Raw genomic sequence first — 22,977 nt, forward strand, 5'->3', positions numbered from 1 at the left:
TTAAATACTTCTCATAAATACTGTAGAGATTCCCTAGAAATATGAATAAATACCCTTTAAAGTTTTGAAGTGTTTCAGGAAGTGAAAAAATTTCATGTTAGGCATCTTGAAATGAGTATTTCTTTGAGTCATATTTCTCAAAGTTGTTTGAGCATGAAAAGCTGTTGTTTCTAAAGTGGTGGCCTGGAAACCAGTGCTGGGCAGTTCAGTTCTGTTCTTGAGTGAAAACAGGTGAATGTAACTACAGTTTTGACACTTTAGTACAATCCAGTGAAGTTTATGGTAGTAGGTTACTTAGAGACCTGCAGGTAGAACAGTACAGACTGGTGGTCAAAAAGTTACTAACAGGTGGTATAATTGGTGTACTCTATGTTTGTAGTAAGTGGCATATTATTAGGTTTTCTCAATTAAAAAGCATTATAGCCTGTATAGGCCAATGGTATGAGGCACAATAAGGCGAAGTGCTGGTCCTGCACTTGGGTCACAAAAACCTTGTGCAGTGCCACAGGCTGGGGGAAGAGTGGCTGGAAAGCTGCCCAGTGGAAAAGGACCTGAGGGTGCTGGTCAACAGCAGTTTGACGTGAGCCAGCAGTGAGCCCGGGTGGCCAAGAAGGCCAACGATATCTTGGCTTGTATCAGCAATAGTGTGACCCCAGGACCAGGGCAGTGATTGTCCCCCTGTTCTCGGCACTGGTGGGGCCACACCTGGAGTACTGTGTCCAGGTCTGGGCCTGTCGCTGCAAGAAAGACATTGAGGTGCTGGAGTGAATCTAGAGATGGGCAACAGAGCTGGGGAAGTGTCTGGAGCACAAGTCCTTTGAGGAGAGGCTGAGGGAACTGGGGTTGTTTACCCTGGAGAAAAGGAGGCTCAGGGCAACCTCATTGCTCTACAGTCACCTGAAAGGAGGTTGTAGTGAGGTGGGAGTCAGTCTCTTCTCCTGAGTAACAAGGACGGGAGGAAATGGCCTCAAGTTGTGCCAGGGGAGTTTAGACTGAATATTAGGAAAACTGTCTTCATAGAATGACTTGTGAAGCACTGCAACAGGCTGCCTAGGAAAGTGGTGGAGTCACCCCTGGAGGGATTTAAATGACATGCAGATGTGGCACTTAGGGACATGGTTCAGTGATGGGCTTGGGGAATGTTTGGACTCGATCTTTAAGGTCTTTTCCAGCCTAAATGATTCTGTGATTCAGTATTTGTCCTTATGTGACTTTTTTTAATGAAAAACAAATAAGCAGTTCAAGCTATGCAATATTGTAATAAGATTATCCTAATACTTTTCTGGTTTGTTTTGTAGGTGTAACTAACCTTGAAGCTTTTCATCTGTGAGTGTTGCCAGAAGAGATGAAGAAAACTAGTTGGAGTAGAAAGAACTTTCTGCTTGTAGCAGGACTGTCACTTATAGGTGTCCATTTAGGAACCATGCTCGTGAACTTTGTTGCAAAAAAATCTGCTCAGTCACATTCAGAAGCTAAAAAAGATCGCCATGAGTGAAACAGCTTCCTGTTGTCATTATGTATCGATTTTGCTGCATTATTTAAGCCTTATTTTAAGAGAGATGATGAGGAATGTTGTTGTACTGTATGTACTGTTTGACACTGAAAATAATTCTTAGTTGCAAAGAATTAAAATATACTACTTTTAAAATTTAAAAGTGCAATGGATTATAGATCCCAGTAAAAATAAATTGTTTTGTTGCCCAGAATTAAAACCTTACTTTGAAAATGTCTCGTCTTGAAGCTACAAATCCTCCATTATTTATCACTTTAACTAAAGATACAGCAAGTCAGTCACTGTCTCTGCTGAGTAGAATATTCAGATCTTCCTATGGTCCTGATGGTAGACTCAAACAGCTCCACAACGGTATGGGAGGCTGTGTTTGTACAACTTCCCAGTCCTCAGCTATGCTCAGGCACCTTTCCGTCAGCCATCCCGTGCTGCGTGTGGTGACAGCCTCTGTACGCAGCCACGTGTCACGCCTCAGCGACTGCGGCTTGTTCACTGCCATTCTTTGCTGTAGTTTGATTGAAAACTTTAGAAGCCTGAATGTTGCACCCGGCACTGTCGTTAGAATAAGCACACATCTGTTGAGTTTGTGCATGGACTACCTTAAATCTGAGGCTTGTTGTTGCCGAGTGTCTGTGGATTTTAGCAGCGTTCAGACTCTCGTTTGCTTGGTACGTAGCATTTTAACAAGCAAACCTGCTTGCATACTTAATAAAACAGAAGTTGATCATCTCACCATGCTGATTGTAAAGGCTTTTTTATTTACTGTTCCATGTCATGCTGAGACTAATGCTGTTTTAGGGAAGTGTGTAATAGTACCTGTGAAAGGTAGAAGAGTTGTGGATTCTACGCTCCTTCCTGGACTACTGATAGAAGCACCAGAAATTCAATTGGCAAAACCACTTACTGTCAAAAGGACTGGTTCAGATAGGATCAAGATTGCACTTTTCTGTGTGTCCATGTCAGGAGACTCCTTCAACCCTGAGGAAGGAACTATAGCAGTCCATCACGGAATTTCACTAGAAATGTTGGAGCTGAACCAATTGCTTAATGTAGGGGAGCAGCTCGTTAAGGATGAGGTTGGCCTTGTAGTGTGTCAGAAGGTGATCCATCCATCCTTGAAACAGTACCTGAAGGAGAACCATGTCCTTGCTGTGGACAGAGCTGGGCTGTCTCTGATGGAACCCCTGAGTCAGATGACAGGTAACAGGCGAGTTTCCTGTGCTGAACAATTGTCCGGAAGTTTTCACTATGAGATGATTGTTATCTAGGGTGATGTCATTGCAGACTGAGGGTTCTTATTTCTGTCTGTATCTTGCCTTAGCAGCTGAGCAAGAGTTGTTCTTTCCTAGTCTGAAAACCATTTTTTAAGGTGAAGTTGGTCTTTTGCAGGCTTTGATGATGACACACTGCATGTGTGATTGCTGCTTGCTGCATGAGGCCTATCCAATTAGAGAACTGTTTATTTTCAGACTCTTAATTAGAATACAGCAATTACATTTCTTATCTCAAACTATCACCAAGTCTTGCACTTTGAACATGTTGGTTTCTGTTTGATTTCCTGTGTAGACTGAAGTGTCAGATATTGAAGAATAAATATAAACCCAAGGGGGATAAAGTGCATGCTTTATGCAGCGCTACAGAGAGCTGTTCTGATGATGGTAAGACTGTTCTCTGCTTTTCTTAACTGACAGGTTCAAAGCCTATAGCTTCCATACATTTGTTGTCTCCTGGTTGTTATGGCAGTTTGAAAGATGTGTGCGTTGAGAGTTTTGCTTCAAAGCATTTTGTGCATCTAATTCCGGAGGACACAGTTATCTGCAGCTTGATACTCTGTAACAGAAGTGATACAGCGTGGGATGAGCTGAAGGTAGGCAAATTTTCTTGAAATTTGTCTTGGGAAGTCATGTTTTTAATGGAAAAACAAAGTGATGAAAAATATAGCTATGGTGAGTTTAGAAAAGTGACTTTTCAGTACGTAAATGGAACAGTACGTAAGAGTTTAGGTATGCGAGTTCAAGAAAGCAGTTCAGAAACACCTTTGTTTCCAGAATTGCAAAATCCTTGAAGTGCTTACATGCATTTAATGCTTCTCTTAATACAGGAGGTTGTTTAAAGACCAAAACATTTTTCACCTGTTCTTGAGGCCAGTGCTGGATAGATATTTTCATTCTCATTACTTGGTCTATGAGAGCATAAAAATACAAACTGGCCAGCAAAGGGCCAGCAGCAATACTTGCAGTGGTAGTCAAGCATAGTTTTGCATTGAGTAGTTGTTCTGGAAATGTCATATTGATTGGTTTTTTTTATATTACCTGTTTTGCAAAAAGAAGGAATAAAAAGCATCTTTTTTATTTCTGCTTTCCCATAGCGTGGAATAATAAAGACAACTTTTTACTAAGTAAATATGGTTTTGGAAATCACTCAGCAGCTTTATATCCACGTGCAATTGAAGTTTATGAAACCTGTCCCAGAAACTACTGAAAATTTTATTCCAATAGTTTTTTCAATGGGGGCAAATCCTCTTAATCCTGGTATGTCTAACAAGAATTTCATATGGTTCGCAGCGTGTCTGTGAAACTGCAGAACATGTGTTGCAGTTAACAATGAAGGAACCTTTGGCATTATTAGGAGGTGGTTGTACAGAAACTCACCTGGCTTCATACATAAGACACAAGGTATGTAAGACAAGTTTTTTTTAAAGCTACTTAATCTACTCAGGAAACAATAATTTATGTAGAATCACTGCTACAGTTAAAACACTTGTCTCTTCCAGATTAATGTGGTGTTTTTGCTAACTACTAATATAAAGCAAAGGGGAATATTTCAAGTGTTAATTACATCTTTCAGACTTGTTAATACTGTGTTCGTACTTGGTGATCTTTCTTTAGTATCTATTATAGTAAGTGCTTTAGTATCTTATAAGAAGTGCATATTTTTAAGTGTTAAAAATGTGTAGAGTGTTTTATATTGAAAGATAATAACGTAGAATGCCACTTTGACTTTAGAAATATTTTCTATCATGGAATAATCATGACAAACATTTTTTAGTTAGAACTGAGCCATCTGTTTTGAAAAAAAATGCAACAGTATGATACATGTTTAAAATAATTTTCAGAAAATAGTGTTCTGACTTTGTTTTCTTGATTTTGGTTCCTTTTTTTTAGAGTTCTAGTCTGTCCAGCAGCAGTTTTAAAGACCTAGATTGTTCTCAGACACAGTACCAGTTGGTTGCTGATGGGTTTTGCCGTTCCCTGGAGTCTGTAGCTCGCTCTCTGAATCATGATGATGGAGAAGTTCTTACAGACATGGTTTATGGACACTGTTGGTTTGTTCCATCAGGTTATCCCTCTGTCTCAAAGTGGTCAGATTTAGTTTCAAAATGTGGGTGTGGAGTTAATGATAACACAGAGGACCTCAACTGGAGGCTTTTGCAAGGCCAGTCTGGCTCTCCTATTATACAGAGCTGCCCTAAAGAGTCGTCAGTAAAGGTTAATGACTTCCTGACATTGGACTGTTTTGCTGCAAAGTGTAGTGGCCTGCAAGTAGCTCTGGAGACAGCCAATCTGATTTTGGATCTCTCATATATAATTGAAGATCAAAATTAGCTCTGATCTTACATGAATTGTGCTGCACAGCAAGGTACTAAATTGAAAGCAGGGTAATATATAATGTGTTAAGATACTTCAAGTGGTCAGAATGTGGACAACAGACAGAAATTGTAAACTGAACAGTTTGCCCTTAAATCCTCTTCTCATTAATCTACTGTGCTCTCAAGCATTTTCAAATGTGTAACGTGCCCCCTCTGCATTAGGGAAAGTTTGGGATGTTGGTTAGCTCTGTAGCATCTTCAAAGGAATGGGAAAAATGGATTCACTTGCTGAGAAAACACATAGATTAGAATTATGTAGTCTCAGCAAAAGCTTTACACATTCAGACAGACTTTTGTATTGCAGCAGAGTTTTATCACTGGTATTTGTAAATTTGTAGGTAAAAAAGGCTTTCCTTAGCAAATAGCTTGAGCCACTTGTTTTCATTTTTTGTTCTGAAGATCTTGTCACTGTATACTATATACAGTTTCTAAGTGGCTGGAAGATTTAAATTCATATATGTAATTTATTTAGCAAGTTATAAAAATAACCTGGAGCTCTGAAGGTAACAGGTAGGTAATAGATTTGAAAAGAAATGGCAGACTGGGTGAAAAACTTTTGTAAAGTGGACCTTGGTCGTCTTTTGTGTAATACAGGACAGTCTACAATGAAGTTTCTCTCATTTAAGCAAAGCTGCAAGAAAGAATGTCCCACTTACCATTCAATTAACTTTTTGACTGTGCATGGCTTCTTTTAATGAAGTAAGGCTTTAAGCTGCTCAGGCTTGTTTTGATCTTTAAATAAGACTGTACACTCAGTGATCAAAATTTTTTCTCATTCTCAGCTCGCATGCGAGATCAAAAGGGGTGTTACAGTTTCTTGCTTAAACTCATTTTCTTTGCCACTTTTCTTCTCCCTCTGTTTTCAGTCACAAGGGACAAATTGTTTATGGTGTGCTTTTCCAGAAATCGGTTATAGTCTAGTCTTCTTGTTTGTTTCCTGGTCTCTTAAGTTTTTAATATATTTACTGAGTATAAGCAGCAGAACTGTTTTGTGTAACTCAGTTTTGAAATATGTAATTAAAACCAGATCTTTACAGACCTTTTGTGCAAAGTCCTTTTAATTTTGAGAGTATAAATAATCATCATCTCACTGGGGAAAAAAATGAAAAGCTATTTAAAGTTCTTTATCTTTTTAAGACCTGAAATGATTGCTTCAGTGCTATAAGACATCCTTTGGGAGCTTGTGAAGAATGTTACATGGGTTGAGATGGAGGCTGTTCAAAGCTGGTTACTGTTTTCATATCTTGATCTTCCCATATACCATGAACCATATGAAAACACCAGGAATAATGAAGCCAAATGATGATGTATATCTTAAGGCACAGATGAATCTTGGTAATGCATCATGTCATTATGAGTCTCTAACTCAGAGTGCTGAATTCAAGTATTTTGCTTCCTATGATAGTAGCTTGTTATGCAGTGCAAAAATGTTGAATTTAGTGACTGCAGCTGTGCAGTGAAAATTAAAACAATATCTGAGTAGAAGTAGTTGTGAGGGTTCTTTTGTCGGTGTCTGAAGGTCGGTGCACAGCTCTTAAAGTCATTGTTAGCTCTGATTCTATTTTTCCCCCAAAGGAAATCAGATTAGAAAACTATGAAAAAATTAAATTAAATTTATTTTTGGTATGTAGCTGAAAATTAATATCTACCTGAACTAAAGATTGTTTCATATTTTAGAGTTTTAATAACTATTTTTTGTCTCCCACTGACTGAAAAGCATAAATAAACAGCTGGTTCTGCTGCTTATGGACAGTTCAGGTTCAGTTCTGCTGTGCTACAGTCTTGAACCTTCAGTGGTTAGAGTTACCTTATCTTTAATGGTTAATAAGAGCAATATAACTTCAGATACTGTTTAAAATCCAAGTAAATAGGATTTTGACTCTCATCCAACAGCAACATAAAGTAACTTTTTTGAACTTCAGTGTTTTCTGATAAAATTTAGGTGTAAAACTTTAGGTTTCCCCCTGTGTTTTAAAGCTGACAGAATGAAATATCCCCAGTTGTAAGGCCTCTGAGAAGCCACTGTTGTTTTGTTCCTCTTCCACTTGGCATGTAAAGTTTGTTCAGTGGGAAAGATTAGCATTACACAAGTTTTATTAAGGGACAAGTGTTTTCCAATCATTACCTCAGGTCTGATTTCCACAGGTTGCTGAAAGGCCATTGATTTAAACTTTAATAATTCTATTGATAATGCACGAGAAGTAAGAAAATTCCTCTCCAACCTTCTCAGCTGTGTCCATGCTCCAGGCCTAGCAGGAGTGAAAAAGAAATGCTGATAATTATAATCACTCAGGTCAGCATATTTAAGTAAGATGCCAGGTTAATATAGTTGCTCCTCAGTTCAGTATGTGTTAAGTATTTCAGTTCTCATTTGATATTTAAAACTTGGAAGTGCCAATACCTGAAAATGCTGATTAATTTAGGGATATTTATTTCTATTATTGTGTCATATTTCAAGTAGACACACCATTAAACATTACTGTTTTGACATGAATGCAAAATACCTGCTTTTCACTGATTCTGCTACTGGTTTGTGAGTTCGTAGAATCCCTCTGAGCCATGTCTGAGGTCTTTGCCTGTCTATTTTCCTATCTATCTATAAAATGGGAGCAAAGGTTTGTGGGTGAAGAGTTGTAAGATCCAGATGTAAAGTGAAGAACTACTTGCTGCACAGGAACAAAGAAAGAGATATTAAAAAAAAACCCCAAACTCAAATCCTTGCTAAAATATTAGAGTCATTTCATTAAGGGAACTTTGGCCAGGATTTATTTTACACTCCTTAAACTAGACTGCTGAGTAAAACACCTCTGTTCTCCTTGTACATTGAACCTGGATGCATTTTCTTTTTCTCTAAAGTTTCAGCAGCAGTGTATCACTGGTGCTAACAGTGATCTGATTTATTGCTTTGCATCTTCAGTACACACACTGAGAGAAATGTGACCTTAGAGCTCTGTGCAGGAATGGTTGAAATTCAAGATGAGCATTGTCAGACACATCAGCAATCCTTATAGTATCATGTATGTCGTCAGAGTCTGTGCTCTGCATTTCAGAGCAGATGTTCATATAATGCTAATACTTGAAGACAGAGTAGAAACAGATATATTACTTTTGGAAACCTAACCTTGCTATATTGATAGTGTAACACTGATTTGTTTTTTGTTTATTAAAGTGTTTGGGCATTTTTAGGCTGACCAGCTGTTACAGTGTTAGATCTGTCTCGATAGAGAGGGGAAGAGAGTATTTATTGCTGTCAAAGCTTGTAAGAAAATTAGTGCCTGGAATTTCACGAGCACCGAAGAGCCTGTGCAAAACAATTCGCCTTACCCAAAACCTGAACTTCGGAATTTTACTTGTGCCCTTATTCTGCTGTGCTGAGGAACAAAATGTATTATTTATCGCGTTTTCAGAAGTGCCATGTGAACCAAGTCATGTAAGTACTACACTCTTCAGTCTCAGAAAATTCAGTATCTGTGAGTCAGTCAAGTCATAGGAAGCACTATAACTGGATTTGCATTTGCTGCTGTTACGAAGATGCAAACCCAGTTATTTTTATTGCAGGGGCAGTGCCTCCAGCATGCTTATAACCTGTGCAGACAAGGCCTTTTGGGAAGTCAGCTGCTAGTCACATTACGGTGTTTATTTCTAGAATGTTAGTATCCTTTATCCATTATTGTAAATATGAGTTATTTCTACCTGTTTGCCAGCAGAGACAAGTTGCACAATAACTTTCTGGGCAGTAACACTGATCTTAAATTCTCAGTCAAGAAACACCTCTACTTTTTGTCTGTATACATTGCACGGTATGAATTAGTCTTGCACCTTATAAGCTCAGAAACATATACAGATTTATTCTGTATGCTTTAAGCAGAAACACAGTCACAGTTTATGTAGGCAGAGCCATTATGTCATTAGTCCAGACACCAATAAAATTGATTGCAGAATAGGTTCCAGGATTGGGCTGGGCACTTTGTATCTTTAACTGTGCTGACTTCCACTATTCTGGACTTAGCCTTTAAACATATGTACAGATCTTGTAGACATACCTCCTGCAGGATTTTATTTTTGTGCCTTACTGCAAACATCTTTATAAACTTGAACTTTCATATCTGCTTGTACGTGAGAATCTTCTACTCCAGCTTTCATCGTGTGCCTGGAAGGCCACAGCTCTGCTGTCTGCAAACTTGATTACTGGTGTCTTTGTTATTTTCTGTCCTGACGACATCAGCTCTCTTCAGGTATACATTTAATACACATGAAATACTACCTGCTTATTGTTATAATATTATATGTTGTCTGCTGAACATTTGTGTGGTAGCATACAGCAACTTCGGCAGCTATTCCTTATTGGTAACTTTCTTTTTAGAAACCATTAAGTCTAGTCTTTTCTCCCTTAAGGCTTTATGATATTAGTAATCTGATATGTTATACCTGGTGAGTATTGGGTTAAAAAAAATGAGGTTGTGAGGAAAACGAGTTCCCTAATCTGTTGTGATTGGCAAGATTCCGAGTCACCACTTTTGTGTGGGCTACACAGGTTCCTCTGCTGATAGATGGTACACTCAGGTGATGGCCGAGTGATTTTTTTCAGGCAATTGTAGGGACTGTGGTACTTCCAGTTCTTGGAAGACTTTGTGCCCGTGAGAGGCACAAGCAAAGCTATTTCACCGTCATTACTCCTTTTTCACACATCAGTGGACCCTAAGATGTAGCAGGGTTCGTCTTGGGGGTTTTGGGGTACATTTGACTGGATTATGGGTGTGCTTTTGCAGGTGAATCTCTGTGGGTTGTCCATGGCTGGCTGCTAGGTGCCTGTCCACCTGCTTGCTCACCTCTCACCTCAACAGAGGGAGAAAACAGAGTGAAAAACCTCCTGGGTCAAGATAAATCTCCTCCCCTCGTGTTTCCCATGCTTTCCCCCTATATTCTTTGCTGCAAAGCAGCATTTTGCCTTTTCCTAAATCTGTTTATGCCGAGGTGCCACAGCCATAGGGCTGAAGGGCTGTACATTGGAAATAAACTTTTTTATACGTGTTGGTAATTAGAAGAATATAATATAAAGTGCTAAGCAAGTGGAATATTGAACCCTGCTTTGCATAATTCAGCCTTCTGTTTTTTATTAGTTTGGCACGAGCTTTTCCAAATAAAGAATTTACCTCCAAAGCAAAGCAGCAGAGAAATTAGTTTAGATTTCTAGTAAGGAAAATTGCTGTGTAAAATCCTCCTTTGGGTACTGAAGTATTATAGTGTTAAGTAAGCTGTATGCACCTGATATCTTTGTGAATGTAAAATCTTTTCAAGGAGTTCTTTATATCAGCGTTCAGCGGAAGAGCAGTATTGAGAAGAGCCTGAGTGCACGTGTTCTGTTTTTAGGTGTTAAAAAGATCTGTTGCATCTGTTGAATCAAAATGGCTTCTAAATGAAAAATCTTGTTCCTCAAACCCCATGTGAAACAGCAGATGTCACTCCAGTTTTTATGTTGGCCAGAGAAGAATTCGCTTCTATACAAGAATAACTCATGCATTACATTATTGCTTATGTTTAATATAGTCTCTTAAGGAATAGATAGAATACATCACAGAATCCCTGAGGTTAATCATGGATTGCTGTTTTACATGCTAGGGATGCACTCTGTTTCTGGACTGTCTCCATTTGGCTCTGTGCATGTTGGAATGGGGTGGAACCAATTCATGGAGAGATGCGGGTCATGAGTAGCAACACCACATACCTTTCTCTAATGCATAGCTTATGTTTAGGACAAATTAATATAAGACATTCTCTGTTAACTGAGAAGAATATACAGTTGCATAGCTGAATTGTTCAAAGATTTAAGGTTGCATTATGGTTAAGTTTATTTTAAGCAAGCTACAACAAATAGCCTGAATGAGCAGTTTGTTTCAGTGTTCACAGTTGGGTCATAATAATTGCTAAATTTATAAGAAATTTCTATGTATAGGAGCTCAGCATTAAAGTCTTCAATGCTTTGAAGTACTGCTGATTTAAGTAGGCACATCTTGCATGGGTTTATATGTAGTGCATGTTGCAAAATGTAGGCAAAAAATCTCATGGCAAGATGACAGAATGAGTTTCTTGCATCACAAAAAGAATCAGAAGTGTCCACAAACTCCATAGTAGATGCTTGAGTACTTAGTGCCATCTTGAGAATGTGGTTTTGGTTGGTTTTGCACACTGGTAGGAGATCTAAAGCCCTACCTTGCTATTGGCCCTAAAGATACTAGAGCAGAAGGCAAGATACTTCTTTATTATAGGTTTCTTTTAGTTCCTTAAAACTCTTGACTTGTGGGCATAAAGTCACACAGGACTACATCTGTCTGAATCTAGTGTCTGAAAAAAGGAAGATACATTTTATATTGGGGGAGTAAAAGAAGAAAAGGGTTTATGCTATCAAAATGCATTTTATGGGAAAAGAACTCTGGTGTTTGTTTTTTTAATTAAAATAACAGTATAGCCCCATGTCATTCTGTTTTAACAAAATTGTAGTTAATGAGCCTACATTGGTACAGATGACAAAAGCTTAGGTATTTTAGGCAGTTTTGGCACTGCACAAAAGTGTACATTTTTTGGTTACCTGTAAGTTTAATCCTCAGTTCTTAGTTTCTTTCCTGAGACTTGAATCTAAGTTTGATTTTTGAATATAAATTCCTACACAGACGTACTCTCGATAGCTGCCACAGGAACAAAAGATTGGTCCTACCCAAGGACCTGGCTATCAGCAGAAGTCCAGCTGAACATGATGTTTATCTTTCTTATGGGCAAGTCACTTAAATAAGAACTTGTTGCCATAGGGAGACATCCAGAAGCAGAAACACTGTGTTTCAGCCTTTTCCTGACAGAATCCTCAGGGACATGTTGATAATGAATAGGGTTGAGGAAATTACCTCAACAGAATGCTCTTGGTGTGATGAATTTGAAGACAGCTGTAGGTCTGTGTGGTTCTGCTTATTGTCAGAGCAAGGCAGGCTGGGCTCTGTGTGTCGACCTTGATGGAGAACCTGGAGATTTTGTGTTAGAAGTGAATGTCTTCCAAAGAGCTTCAGCCATAACTGCTGCCTTCCCAGAGCCCACACAAATACTCACTGGTTTCTTTTGGCCTTGAACAATGTGCCAGGAGGTTGTTGTCATAGTGCTGAGTACTCAGTATAGCTTGCAGGAGCTGATGAAATTCTGACCTTTTCAAAGACTACTGTGTTTATTTTTATTTTGATTGTCTGTTAAGTTTTTTGCCTCATGTTTTATATAGGGGATTACAGTGACTCATAAGGTAAGAAAACATGATAATCTGATTTTTTTTTCCAATTTTTAAAAAGGGGAATATTAAAAATTTGGGCCAGATCCTAGGAATATAATGGAGAGTTTTGCTGGTTCTTTGTTCTGAGAGGTGAAAAAAAATGTCATATCACCACCACCATGTGGAGAATTTTGTCTGTTCCTTGACACTGTTTGAGTACAGAAAGCGGAAAAGAAGGTACAAGACCAAAAAGATGCTCCCTGCCCCCAAAAGATATGAGTGGTGATGAGACAAAGTGAACACACTGTCAGATAAGGTACAATTATCTTCATTCTCTACAGTGGCCTTTAAGTGCTGAAGAAAGAACAGCAAGAACTCTTCTGGACTTGCTCTTTTAGCTTCTAGCAATCAGCAATTTAAAGACTTCTGGGTCAGGGTGCATCTGCATTGTCAGTTTTAATAGGCACTCTCAGGACTATTTCTCAGTTATGCCTAAATGTGAGTTTCTTTAGCTTTGTCTGTATTTGGAGCAACTATTTAAAAACCTAGCTCAACAGAAAAGAAGGGGACAAAGCAAACAAGTGCTGGATTGAGATTTCAGATCCGTGAAGGAATATGTCTAGGGCTGAGCCTTTCTTGGGATAGTTCTAATAGCAATGCCTAAAAGCCATGGTGAAAACATTGAAGTGGCAGGATGAGATCCTCAGGTGTTTGTATGGACTGTCTCTGAGGCCCTGGGTCATGCTTAAATGAGAGATTTTCAGGCTCAGTTTTGGTCATAAAAGTCATGAGATCATGGAAGTCACTTTTATGTGCATCAGGGACAGAGCAGGAGGGCTGAGCTTAAGAGCCGAAGAGATTCACTGTGTGACAGCCAGGAAAGAAAGACTAAATATATGCCTATCCTATTTTTGAGTTCTCTAGGTGTCCTGCTCTGCTCACCCAAACTGAATGCCATCACTTCTGGAGCTCACAGAATCAGATAATAAATCATAATATAAGTGATTTAAGAATGAAGAAGATTTACAGATGTTGTTGCCCAGAGCATTTAGTGAATGTGCTCCAGACTGGTTAACTACTCTGTAATAGTAGAGTATTTAAGGTGGTTTAGGTTCCTGATGTCTAAATGGTCACATTGCTCTAAGTAAACAAATGCTCTGAGTTGTTAGAAGCATGCAAAGCACAGATTAAACAAATGCCACTGCAACGTAGGCTGGACAAACCACCTGTGATGGAGTACAGACCTCTGTGGCAGGAGCATCCTTGAATTATTCATAGTGTAAGTGCTAGTGGTAAGAGACCACAATGCAAATTTAATAGATCTTTTAAGGTACACTGGACTTAACTTTGGATTTGTTTCCTGTTGTGGTAATACAGTAAAATATGCCCTATTTGGCTTCTTTTTAATGGGGATGAAGGAAGTTAGGAGAGACCCACTGGAGTGTGGTTGATATTCTAGTGATTAGGGCGTAAAATCCCTGTGCTCTGTGGCAGCATCCCACAACCCATGGGAGTGCCCTAACCTTCAAGCTGAGTCATATTTCCTGTTTTTATTTAAATAGAAGCAAAAAAAAATTATTCTTCAGTCAGAACTGTTTCACTTTGTTAAATAATTCTTACAACAGAGCAGGTGTAGAGAGATGTGCCTTCCAGATAGATTAGAAGAGGAGGCCTAATTTGGGATGCTGTAGGTCACACCTTAGGTGGAAAGAGGTGGTATTTGATCTTTTGTCTCATGAGTCCTAAACTCACATCCTGCCTACAGAGGGCCTGAAATTTTCTTCTTCTCATCCACATCCTTATGAATTAAAGAGTAGGTGTTCACTTGATCTGGGCATTTGGGATTTGGCAGCTCTGTATCACAGCTCAGCTCTACCCGTATGTGAAGTTAATGCTGAAGTTCACGTTACGTTAAAGGTTGAAATCTTTGAGATGCCCTTGATAACAAAGATGAGAGAGTCCATTCTTCTAGAATTAGCTTCTTTTGAAAATTGTTAGACTAGGGAAGCCATAAGAGAGGAAATCTGCCTTTTGCTGAATTTATGCCTGAAGAAACTATGCAAATCAATGCTAAGATTTGCTGCTCTGCTTTTCTTCCCTCTGCTATTTGTATACTTTAACACTTTTGTCAGCTGCAGATGGGCAATAAATGAAGGACAGAGAAAGTGGCAGGTGTTCAATCCTTCCAAACACTATCTCATTTTAGCAAAATTAAAAAAAAAACAAACCAAAACCCAAGAATTTGGTTGCTATGATAAAGCTAAGTCATCAATTACTCTGGCTTGCTGCAATGTGTCAGGGGACTGCAGGCAAGCTGCTATAGTAAGGTGAGCACCTTACTTCCAATCCTTTGGTGTAGTTTGCACAAAGTTAATGTAAAATTTGGAAAGATGATAAAGTTGGATTGCAGTTGTACATTTTACATTTCTCTTGGTATTGGACATACTTATTTCCAGAACAGCTCAAGCATTAGCTGTGTTCCTCCCTTGCTCCTGGTACACAAGTGAAACACTTCAGTGTTCTTCCAAGATCTATCTAAAACCCCCATGTTTTTTTCTGTGGTTTTAGAAGCTAGCGATCCACTTTGTCTGTCCAGTATGAATGCAAATAGCTCTTTCCTTAGTGACAGTATGTGAGTTCCATCTTTGTTTTCATCAGGTCAGGCTAGTCTACTGCTTTTGGATGATAGGCACTATTGCTTTTACTCTATGTTTTGTATTTAAAATGAGTATCAAACAAGTTTAATTGATTTTAAAGGCAGTGTATAAAGCATCTTCCACCAAAAGCATCAATTTTCTCTCGGTATCTGGCCATGACCATGTCTCAGGTTTTCTGTTTTAAAGATAAAATTTTGAAGTGACTTTGCTTATACAAGCCAATATCTCTTGGACTATGTCTGAAAGTGTTATCACCCAATTATTTTATTTGCTAGAATATTTGTTCAATTCACCTATTGATCTGTCCTAACTTTGTTGTTAAGGAAACTTCCCAGTTGTGGGAGGCTCTAGTGAGCTGACAGCTGCCCAGCTTGACTCTCTGAACACCCCACTGACCCACAGTATGACAAAGTTTCCTTACTGGTTCAACCCTAGGTTTCCCTTAGCAGAATGTCAGTCATCAAGTTCCACAAAGCAATTTATCCACGGCACAATCTATGCAGAAACCACTTGAGTGGAGTTCCTTAAAGGAGGAAGGTTCCTCTTCAGAGAGAGTATGCTACCCACACCCCCTGGGCTTTTATACCTTCACGGACTACCACCATGTACTCATCTCCCTCTTTCTTCCCAGTCTTTTGGTCCTCATCCCTGCTATGTCGCTCGTCTCTCACCCAGCTCCCCAGCATCCATTCACCTGGCTGGGAGACACCCTTCTCCATGCCCCATTGTCATCTAAAATGTTGGTTGCTCATGGCCTCTGGCTCTCGAACCAGAGCTCAATTGGGCTTGCAATCAATATCTTAATTCACAGCTTGCCAGCTGAGCCACCTGGACCAGATGTATTCCTCAACATTGTCAGGGGGATAGAGAGTGTGGAAGGTGATCTTCTTTTCCAAAAAATTAGCTAGAGTGATCACCAGCAGCAAATTCCAGGGATGTCCTTTGTATAATTGGAGAAATTGAGAAACTTTTTCCTTGAATGCTTGCCTGTCTACACTTACTTGAGTTGCGCATGCAGGAGTGTCATGGCATTCAGAAGAGTTACATGTCCCATCCATGGAAGCATTCAAGGCCAGGTTGGATGGAGCTCTGAGCAACCTGATCTAGTGGAAGATGTCCCTGTCCATAGTCAATGGTTAGAACTGGATGGTCTTTAAGGTCCCTTCCAGCCCAAACCGAATGTCCAATGCTTCTGTCATGTGAAGAATAATCATATAGCCTTGGAGCTGTGCCATAATACATGCCACATCTGACTATTCCTGGCTCAAGCAAATCATAGAATAGAATCATGGAATGGTTTGGATTGGAAGGGACCTTAAAGATCACTGTGTCCTAACCCTCCTGCCATGGGCAGGGATGCGGTCCACTAGATCAGGTTGCTCAGGGCCCCATTGAACTTGGCCTTGAACACTTCCAGGAATGGGGCATCTTTAACTTCTCTGGTCAACCTGTTCCAGTGTCTCAGCACAGAATTCCTTCCTAATATCTAATCTAAACCTGCCCACTGTCAGTTTGAAGCCATTTCCCCTTGTCCTATCACTACACACCCTTGTAAAAAGCCCCTTTCTGCCTCTCGTGTAGATCCCCTTTAAGTACTGAAAGGCTGCTGTAAGGTCTGCCTGGAACCTGCTTCAGTCTTAACAATCCTTTCCACGTAACCCATCATTTGTTCTCTGTTTTAAAATGCATGTTTCCATACTAAGAAGTCTAGGGTCACTTCAACAGGTACTTGTTCCTGTGGTTCAATACTTAAATTTGCATATTTATCACAAAGGAAATAGCTGGTCATGAACTTTAAGTCCCATCAAGACTAATGTCTCATTGAATCATTTTGAGCTCCTGTATTTCACAGGTAAAGTGACTGTGACTTTACACTCACCTGTCACAGCCAAAGGGACCTGATCTCCAACAGGTGACAAGCATAGCCTTTTAAAAAGAAGTGACAGCATTCAGATACTTGCACTAGTCACAAACTGGTTTATAGCAAAAATCACTAGTCATCTCTGACAGTCATCATCCTGTGGTGGATTTGTGGTTTTCTAACTGCTTCACACCTACTCACAGCTCCCTGGTGCTGTGACTCACAGAAAGTGCTTCTGTGCCTCGAGCTACACAAGTCATTGTGGTTTTGTCAATCCACATCTAGGCAGTCCTCTTGGTTCTGATAACATTTTGATCACTTGGTGACTCTTAGAAGGATGAACTGGTGAAATTCTGTGCAGGCTAGTGCTGGTCCTGAGCCTTCTGTGAAAGGGAAGGTGTTGGCTGATATGTGCTTGGTGAGGCTTCCTGTGTACTCCAGCCTTTTTGCTACAAGTCATTGTGGTTTTGTCAATCCACATCTAGGCAGTCCTCTTGGTTCTGATAACATTTTGATCACTTGGTGACTCTTAGAAGGATGAACTGGTGAAATTCTGTGCAGGCTAGTGCTGGTCCTGAGCCTTCTGTGAAAGGGAAGGTGTTGGCTGATATGTGCTTGGTGAGGCTTCCTGTGTACTCCAGCCTTTTTGCTGGCTGACAGGCTGTTCTTGCTGATTTTCTCAGTTCTCTTATAGCTAACAGGTCCAGACAATAGACAGTTTCCTCTGAAAAAAATAGGCACTCCAATTTTTGCATATTTTCACTGTCTGTCCTTCTCCTTTGCCAGTGGTGCCAGGATGTCTTGTCACTGTTGCTGATCCAGTGCTTGGGTGTCTTTGATGTCTTCTGTATCAGTGTATCATGTCAGCAGAATTTTATTACCAAAATAAGTGTCTTTATATTTTCCCTGGATATCTTGTTCCACCAGCTTGGTTAATTGAATAAGGGAATCTTAAGGGCAGGATTGACAGAAGTAAATCTTTGAACCAGCTCTCAGAATTCAACACTATATTTAATGATCTGCTTGCTGAAAGAAAGCATTCTAGGGAATAAAATGTATTTTTGTTACTGAAGTGTTCTGGTAATGCAAACATGGGAGTTTAGCACAAAGAAGAAAAAAAAAAGGAAAGCAAAATATCCAAGTCCTTTATGTCATTGCTGTTTCAGTGGCACAGAGCAAATGAATGTTTAACATGAAAGGAAATAGAGATAAGATTAAAGTAATCATTAACTAAACCAGTTTCACTGCAGGAACTTGATTGAATCCATTTGAGACTATTGCTTTGTGATATCTGCCTTTCAGAGAGTGTTCTGGGTTAAAATCTAATGAAACATTACTTGTCATCCAAGGATATGAAGAAAATAGGATTACTGCAGAGTTTTTAAGGAAAAGATGTGGTGCTCTGTAATTTGGGTATTTAGACACTTGAAATGGGCTCATCAAATTAAAGGTTACTTAATATGTGAGTGAGCATTAAGTGGCTGCCTAAAATTACTATACAGAAATTACAAGGATTTAAAAAAAATATTATATAGGTATATTTGAAGGTAATTGAAAGGTTTGGTATAATTATGTTTAAAAGTCAAGCGAGAAAATTGTGGAGAACAGAACTGTACAGGAATAGACGGAATAGAGATTTCAGGACACAGAATTGTTTTGCCTTTTACAGGGCTGTTTAGTGTGCTTGGTCGAGTAGTTGATCAGGAGATTTCTAGGCTTAGCAGCCAAAGCAAGGATGGGTTTGTTTGCTGGAGACAATTTACCAGAATGACCCGTGCCACAGTCTATGCTATTAACTTCCATTGTGTTTTTCCAACGTAAAACAGTAAATAAGAGGAGTAAGCACTCTTACAAACACAGGAGGAATTCTTTGTTCAGATTGTGATGCACAAAGACAGAAAATTCCTTGGCTCTCAGCTTGAGGAATACAAAACCTCATGGGCAATCGCAGAATAAGTTACCAGGATTTCTGTCACAGTGGATTGTTGGAGAAATGGCCATTGAGCATTCATGAGTCTTTACTTCTTACAGCTACTTACCCATGTTGCTTCTGCTTTCTATCCAGATAAATCTAACCTTTTCAAGTAAAACCTTCCAAAATACTCCTCTTTGTCAGTGGCCTCGTGAATTTAGACACGTTTTTAAATCCTGCAGTTTCTACTCTAAAGTTACTGAGGTGTTTTTTCTGTATTTTGGTAGTTCCCGTCTTGAATCCAAAGGCACTGTTCTCCTTTTTTCCCTTCTTGCATTATTCTGATGCTGTGAAAGACATTCAGAAGTACGGAAAGCCTGAAAACATTGTTAGCGCTCTCTGAAGATCTCATTCATTTCATCCCAGTAGTGGATTGACTATTTTTAGTCCAAGCCCTGTTGTACTGATCTTTATATCCCTTGATCTTTTTAGGGAACTGCTTCAAGTGATGTTCAGCCTCTCTGGATTGTCAAATGCCCATTGTGCATGTATATTGTTGTTCCTAGGAAGGCTGTCTGAACCATTGTGGTGGCAAACACAGCAGAAAGCTGCTGGAAAAGTCTGACTTTCTGTGGCATGCAGACACCTTTCATTCTACACACAGCAACATTTGAGGCAGTAAATGACTTTGCACAACCGTGACTGTAGAGCATGGCCCACCAGAAGGCCTCTGAACATATCTGAGAGTTAGGATAGAGGATGAACACTGAGTCTCTGAGATCTGCATCAGGAGTTTGGGTGAGATATTACTATTCTTTAAGAAAGTTCAATTTTGGAATCAAACAGCAACATAAAAATCATAGATGCTGTACTCTGGGGGTAAAAAAAAAAAAAGCCTGGTTGCTTAAATGATAGGAACCAATAGTAAAGATCCAAATCAATATCCAAGAAGTAACAAGCAAATTAATTTGGATTCTTTCTCCTCAGTTAGAAGGATTGCATCTGTTTCAGTTGGACTGCTTTATTTTAGCCTGGTTTCATCTTGTCCTGTCAGTTTTCACAACATGCTAAATGCATTCCTGGGAAGTCATCCACTGCAATAGCCTTCCTAGTTTTTATGTTTTATTGTTCTTTCATGTATGTGCATGTACATAAATTTATATAAATATTTTTTTTGCATGGAGCTTTAGTAAAGAGAAGCAGTGATCATAAAGTGTTAATCTCACGCTGAGTACAAATCATCTCTACAGGAGTACAGCTGAAAATCAAGTGACTGTTCCTTTGTGAATCTGCTCCAAAATGTGCTAATTTTGTCGTATTTGGACCATAAATAAGGCCTAGGCCTTTTATTAATCTTCCTTTACTTGTGTGCTTATGCAGCTAATCTAATTAAAGTGAGGATATTGTGTGTGAAACAGAGGGCAAATGCAGGCATTGTTCAGCAAGGAACCTGTCCCAGATCCCTAGTTTTGGCATAATCTGTAACCTTAATGCCTGTTCAAATAGTCTTGTGTTCATGCCTGTTTACTGATCTTGAGTGTCCTCTGGGATGTCAGAGGGTGCATAAAGAGCCACAAGCAGTTGCACCTTTTGACAGCAGGAGTTTTACTGTTTATCTTGTCAATTCCTTGTAAATCATGCCACAGTTGCCCACTCTTTTTGTCTAGGAAGCCTGAAGGACTTCTCTTCTGCAGTGTTAAATAATCAGATAGAATGATTTAACTTGGTAGATTCACAAAATTGAACTCCTGAGATTTCTGTCTTAAATCAGTGGAAATAGGCATACCTGCACTTCCTGCAAAAAAAAACCTTATGTGAACTTGCCTTTTTCCTGCAGTTACAAACACTTGGAGCCCCAGTTTTCAGTTTAAAAGTCAAAAAAAAAAATCCAAGTGTACTGATTGCAGTGCAGAGAAGCTTGAAAATGTGAATCTGACAGTTTCTAAGCAGGCAAAACACTCTAACTACAAAAACAATCTCTGAGTCTACCTCATTGTAATGGGGGGAATTGGAAGGGATTTAAAGGTTTAACATGGTTAATATTTGGTTTAAAAATGTGGGTTAGATTAGTGTGTGTTCTAGGGGACTCAAGTGGGGAGTCATGATGAATTTTGTCCCAGAGAGGCGTAAGGAGCACATCTTCCTTCCTCACTCATGTGTGTAGTTAGATGTCCTTCCCCACAGGACAGTCACTCATGCAGCTCTATAGCTGCTCTAGGGCTCTTAATTATTTTTTCCCACCCCCAGCCTTCACACTTTCCAACTTTGCCATGTCCATCCCAGCTTGAGGAATTGGACAAGCCACCTTTCTTCCCCTCGTGGGTAGTGAGTCCAATTCTTCCTGGAAGTGTGAGCCATAGGAAGCCTAAGGAACAGGCTGTTCTCCACTTTAGTGTTATATAAATAACAGGCTCCTGAGACCTCTGCCATCTCTGCAGTGAGAGGAGCAGCTGACATGCAGCCAAAGCAGTAACGGTGTTTTGTATGGGGGTAGAGGAGGACCCTGCTGTTTTGGGTGGGATGGCAAATGCCACCGTTAACCTGATGTTGTCAGACAAGATCTCTGTTTTTGTTAGGGCATCAACAAATAACAGGCACATAGTCTTTCACTTTTTCTTCTGGACATGAGGAGATTAAAAACAGAGTGAAGAAGGAAAACAGCCAGATCTCCTTAGCTATCCACTGTCAATCCTTGCTACTGTTCCTTGTTCATCTGTGTGGCAAGGGAGAAAGCAAAACACAGGTACTCATATCTACACTGGGTTTTATATATATTTTTTTTCCTTTTGAGGGAGAAGTTGCTAGTTGTTGAAGGCAAAAATGGGTCATGTAGCTGCTGCATCTTAAAAATAAAATCATTGGCAGACTTCCCTGCCTGCAACGTAGTGTGCTGAATTTCAATGAAAATCACCCAAATGTACAGAGCTCAGAGGCAGCTCAGAATGCTGCAATATAAAATGCTGCAGCGAACATTTCTAGGCAACTTCCGTGCCATCTGATTTACTTGTTCGATAAATCTTTTCTCAATCAAAGTACTATTATTTTTTTTCAGACAAATATCTAGATTCTGAACTAAGCAGCATCCATAATACTCCCTATTTCCTCTTTCATGCTGCTAGAGGGGATGATGGTTTCTTTGAAAATATAAAATATATGCTTCTGAAAACAGTCCATTTGAAAGGCAAAACCCAAAACCTGTGGTTTAGAAGGAGTAGAAAAAGAATTTGTTGTCACAGTTTATTTTTACAGACAGCTATGAAGACTTTGTCTTGCTCAGACTATTGAGCATTTTCTTTTCCTTTTGATCTTTTCTTTTTTTTTGTAGTGCTTTGCATGTGCCAAAACTCTCACGCATGTGAGACAGCAATATAGATAGGATCATTGGATTGTTGCTGTTATCCAGGAGTCTCTTAACCTGCTGCTGTTTTGATGCTGCATTGTCCTCCATGCTAGTTAGCCATTAGTTTATTGCTACCACATTAAACTTCTATCATAGGGTGGTGCCAGGTAATAGGTATAAACGTAGTGCAAAACACGTGTGATCAAGCCTAAATAAATCATCAGCTGGGCTGGAATGAAATCTCTAGAGCTTCTCTTGGATTCTCCAGAGATATCTCTATTAGCATGAAGTGCAACTGAACAAACCAAGCTCTCGTTTTAACTCTATGTTCTTCTCACTAGCCTCGGATTTTCTGGCTGTTTGCCATCCACAAAATGATCTTATCCAAAAGACTAGCATAAGTAGTAAATTGTATAATCCCAAGGAATAGAATGATGTGTGCATATGGCTGATGGTGGAGTCTCAGTCTCTGTAGCTCATCTAATGACTGAATGTAAGTGCTGAAAGAGCAGGAAGAGGTTTTTTTCTGGTATGATCAGTAACTGGATTTCCTAGTGGAGGGTGCACCTCCTTTTCATAGGGAGGAATCTCTCCAGAAGGGCTAAAACTATTTCAATACATTCCCCTAAAGACCTGTCACTTGTGTCTGGCAAACACGCAGCAAGTTCTCACTTTTCCTGCTGCTGAATAGTGCAGCAGCATCACAGAAGATGAAGATGGGTGTCTGTCTCCTCTCCTCTGAAAATACATTGATGTATTTTCAATTCTGTGTCTTAGCCTAAACCCAGACAGTGACAGACTT

At 39.5% G+C, this 22,977-nt stretch overlaps 1 protein-coding gene across 1 annotated transcript; it reads left to right on the top strand.

Moving 5' to 3' along the window:
• The first annotated feature begins 1,725 nt into the window (after window positions 1-1,725).
• MKKS (McKusick-Kaufman syndrome) lies at window positions 1,726-5,115 on the top strand. Its single transcript, XM_009075470.1, has 4 exons — window positions 1,726-2,710; window positions 3,202-3,377; window positions 4,075-4,185; window positions 4,675-5,115. Exons 1-4 carry the CDS (start codon window positions 1,726-1,728, stop codon window positions 5,113-5,115), a joined length of 1,713 nt encoding a protein of 570 aa, XP_009073718.1.
• Window positions 5,116-22,977: the final 17,862 nt, after the last annotated feature.

Source organism: Acanthisitta chloris, unplaced genomic scaffold (assembly GCF_000695815.1).
Source record: "Acanthisitta chloris isolate BGI_N310 unplaced genomic scaffold, ASM69581v1 scaffold29355, whole genome shotgun sequence".
NCBI classification, from domain to species: Eukaryota; Metazoa; Chordata; class Aves; order Passeriformes; family Acanthisittidae; genus Acanthisitta; species Acanthisitta chloris.

What these genes read in the sequence shown, in the direction of transcription:
- MKKS (XM_009075470.1), top strand. Translation starts at nt 1,726, where the DNA reads ATGTCTCGTCTTGAAGCTACAAATCCTCCATTATTTATCACTTTAACT. An exon ending in CAGCGTGGGATGAGCTGAAG is followed by an intron (nt 3,378 to 4,074) that starts GTAGGCAAATTT and finishes TATGGTTCGCAG; the next exon opens with CGTGTCTGTGAAACTGCAGA. An exon ending in CTTCATACATAAGACACAAG is followed by an intron (nt 4,186 to 4,674) that starts GTATGTAAGACA and finishes CCTTTTTTTTAG; the next exon opens with AGTTCTAGTCTGTCCAGCAG.